Genomic DNA, 3,270 nt, shown 5'->3' on the forward strand with positions numbered 1-3,270 from the left:
GCCTCGGTAAGTGAAGCCGTCCGCCTACACGTTACTGCCAAGCGGTTAATGGGACGACGATGTTGAGCCCAACAATCTTGGCTTCAACAGAAGGGGAGAAGTTGTGGCCTTATTGAGACCCGGGTGGCGGTGACCCACCATGCACTACTCTTCCTTGATGTTGGCGGTGCCTGTGGACGTGCTGGCTTCGTGGTTGTAGTGGTGGTGCACGGCTTTGGCGGAGATGGCGATGTCCTCCTCATCGTCGATCTTACCGAACACCTCATCCGCCGGCTCGTCCATCTACTTGTAGGCAGCTTCCAATTTCGCCTGATGGAGGCGGTACCGCCAACCGTCGCGGCGGATGCCGCAGGCGGAGCGATATGAATCGAGCAGCACCTCCTGCTCCGCCATGCCCACGTCCAGCGTGATGGGCGTGCCGGCAGCAAGTTGCTCTTCTGCACGCTGCTTCTCGTCAAGGAGGCCGAGGTTGTAGGCCTGGTTGGCTTGCGCCTGCTGGGACTTGGCCTCCCGCTCCTCCCGCACCATGTCTGTGTAATGGGCACGGGCCTCGCCGATGGTGATGCCAACATGCACCGGCGAGGAGGGTGGCGCCGGCTCATCCTCCATTGGGGTGTCGTCGGCCTTCGTCTGCCTGCCGGCCTACCAGCTAGCAGCAATGGCAGCCATCTCCTTTTGCTCCGATGAGAGGGTCTCCCAGAGGGCTTTGGAGCGCAAGGAGCCCATGGCAGGCATGGTGCGGAGAGGAGAAAGGGGCTGGAGGAGGATGATTGCGGCTATGGCCGGGGTTGGAGTTTATATAGCGGGCGGATGGCAATGGGCCGCGGCGGTGTGGTTAATGGTGGGTGGCAGACGGGCGAACGCGTGACGTCGGAGTAGGTTCCTCAGCAACCGATAATATAAATGTAGGGCAATGGACCGGCGGGGTGTCGTTTGAACGCGGAGAAGTCGCCTGCACCGGGAAGCGGGGCAGGCAGCACTCTCTTGGCCGACGAGCCACTTCAATGCCGGCAGCAGTGAGAGGTCACGTCCGCTCAGACATGAAAGCAACGCGCGGGTGAGGGAGACGGTTAATGGTGAGCCAGGGTAGTCAGAAGCGGACGTGGCAGCGGTTCGAGAGCCCGCAAAGCCACCCTAGTTTGTCTCCGGATTACAGGAAAAAGTGCGTCCAGACCGCCAAGCAGACCGACACTGGACCATGTTAGATGGCAAAACACGTTCGGACCGCGCGGTCCGGACGGTTGCGGGTGGTTTGAGGATCGACGTTGGAGATGCCCTTAGAAAACTATTTACAGTCATTTTTTGGGGTTGCTATTACAATCAATCATTGATGACAATTTGTGTAGATAATTACAACGAGATACGTATTGAAAGAGAGCAATGTGCTCCTCCTCGCAATTAACTATTTACAATCAATTAAGGAATTTGAATATTTTGTGTAGATAATTACTGTACCAAGAGAATTTAAAAGAGAGCAATGTGCTCCTCCTCCTAACGAAGACGATCGGCGTGACGAAATCAGCAAGGGTAACGCGCCTTGAGGTGCGCTTGCATGCATGGGGAGTCCTTCCAAACCCTAGCATGCATCTTGAGTAGCTCCTTGGCCTTAGCCCTGGCCCGCTCACCGGCGTCCACCTGCAGAACGAGCAGCAGCTTCGCCACCACCCCGACGGCCAGCATCTCCTGCAGCACGGCAGGCGTCGGCGAGTGCCTCGCCACGGCGTGCAGAGCGCGCACCGCGCTCTCGGTTGTGGTCAGTGAGATCCGCATAGCCTTCTTGGCCACGACGGCCAGCCCTGCCGGGTGCGCCACCAGGTCCGACCGCCCCTCCGCACAGCCGCAGAGGTGGTCGATGGCTACCACGGCCAGCTCGGTCGGGTGCCGTCCACCCTCGTCGAGGAGAAGCTCCACCAGCACAGTCATCGCGCCGGCCTCCACGGCCTTGACGCGGTTCCGGCCCCACGGGCACAGCCGGCACAGCACATTCAGCGCCGCCTTCACCGCCTTGGCGGACACCCTGTCGGACACCACGCGCACCACCTCCTGCACCACCTCGGTTTTCACCGCCATGAGACGCACCGGCTCCATGACCGACATCATCGCCTTGAGCAGGAGGATGCCGTAACAGCGGGAGCGGTAGCTCGGTCGCCGCAGCATGTACACCAAGGTGTCCAGGAAGTCTCCATTTTTCTCGAGGATCCGGATCAGGCTCTTCTTGGACGGCTTGAGCGAGCAGATGACGCTGAGCGCGTCCTCCTCCGGCGAGCTCGTGGACGTCGGGGAATCCAGCGACAGCTCTAGCAAATCTTCAGCCGACTTGGACGCAGTGGCGTGGTTCCTGAGGACGGAGACGAGGAACTCGACGGCGCCGGGCGTGGCCTCGACGCAGCGCCTGTTGCGGTCGTTCTCAGCGACGATGGCCTTGATCTCCCGGAGCGCGGCCAGCTCCTGCTGCCGGCCCGCACCGTGGCCCTCTTCGACGATAGCGGCGACGCGGCCGGCGTCGAGGGGCGGGCGCGGGGTGGGGAAGCGCTCGACGGCGTGCAGGGCGCACCAGGCCTGGGTAAGGCGGCGGAGCGTATGGTTGGGCGTGGCCTCCCGGTCGGCCTCGGCGAGCTTTTGCTGCGTGACGGGGCAGGTGTTGTGGCCGTCGGAGAGCCAGCGCTCGATGCTGCTGCGGTCGTAGGTGATGCCGGTGGCGAGCGTGACGGGGTCCCGCATGATCTCCAGCGAGATCGGGCACAGGAAGTACGGCGGCACCTCCACCGACGATCCCTCCATCGCCGTAGCCTGCTGTAAGATTGAAGAAGCTAGGTCGCGAAAGATTGCTCGGGAAATGGATCTGGTGGAGAGCGGAAGAAGCTGACCAAGTTGCCGTAGAGTTGAACAAAGGGGAGAGGAAGCAAGGTGTGCGTTTTATAGGGGTGGCGGGGAGGCGAAGAAGTCCACGCGTGCTCACAAGAGATTTGAGATTAAACTGCGTGGAATGGCACAGTAAAACAGGTTGGGTTGGGTTGGGTTGGGTTGGATTGGATTGACTTGGCGGGTCGGTGTTGAGCTGGCCCACGGCGCTGACCAGGAGATGAGAGCGGCTCCACGTTTTGACTTTGTGATGCATCCTTCTATTATCGATCGACCCCTTGCTTGGTCCTTTCTGTTCTTCTACTCCTTTGCGCTTGAAAGATTCCGTTTCTGTGGGCATGAAACACCGGCACCGTTGAAGTTTAGCCACTGCATGCGTAGATTGGTTGAAGAGTAATTTTCGCCAGC

At 60.2% G+C, this 3,270-nt stretch overlaps 1 protein-coding gene across 1 annotated transcript; it reads right to left on the reverse strand.

The window, feature by feature from the left end:
• Nucleotides 1-1,314: 1,314 nt before the first annotated feature.
• Nucleotides 1,315-2,869, reverse strand: LOC123142135 (E3 ubiquitin-protein ligase PUB23). The gene has a single exon (XM_044561148.1). It carries the CDS (start codon nt 2,779-2,781, stop codon nt 1,519-1,521), a length of 1,263 nt encoding a protein of 420 aa, XP_044417083.1. The 5' UTR covers nt 2,782-2,869; the 3' UTR covers nt 1,315-1,518.
• Between the last annotated feature and the right edge of the window lie 401 nt (nt 2,870-3,270).

Source organism: Triticum aestivum, chromosome 6D, assembly GCF_018294505.1.
Source record: "Triticum aestivum cultivar Chinese Spring chromosome 6D, IWGSC CS RefSeq v2.1, whole genome shotgun sequence".
Taxonomy (NCBI): domain Eukaryota; kingdom Viridiplantae; phylum Streptophyta; class Magnoliopsida; order Poales; family Poaceae; genus Triticum; species Triticum aestivum.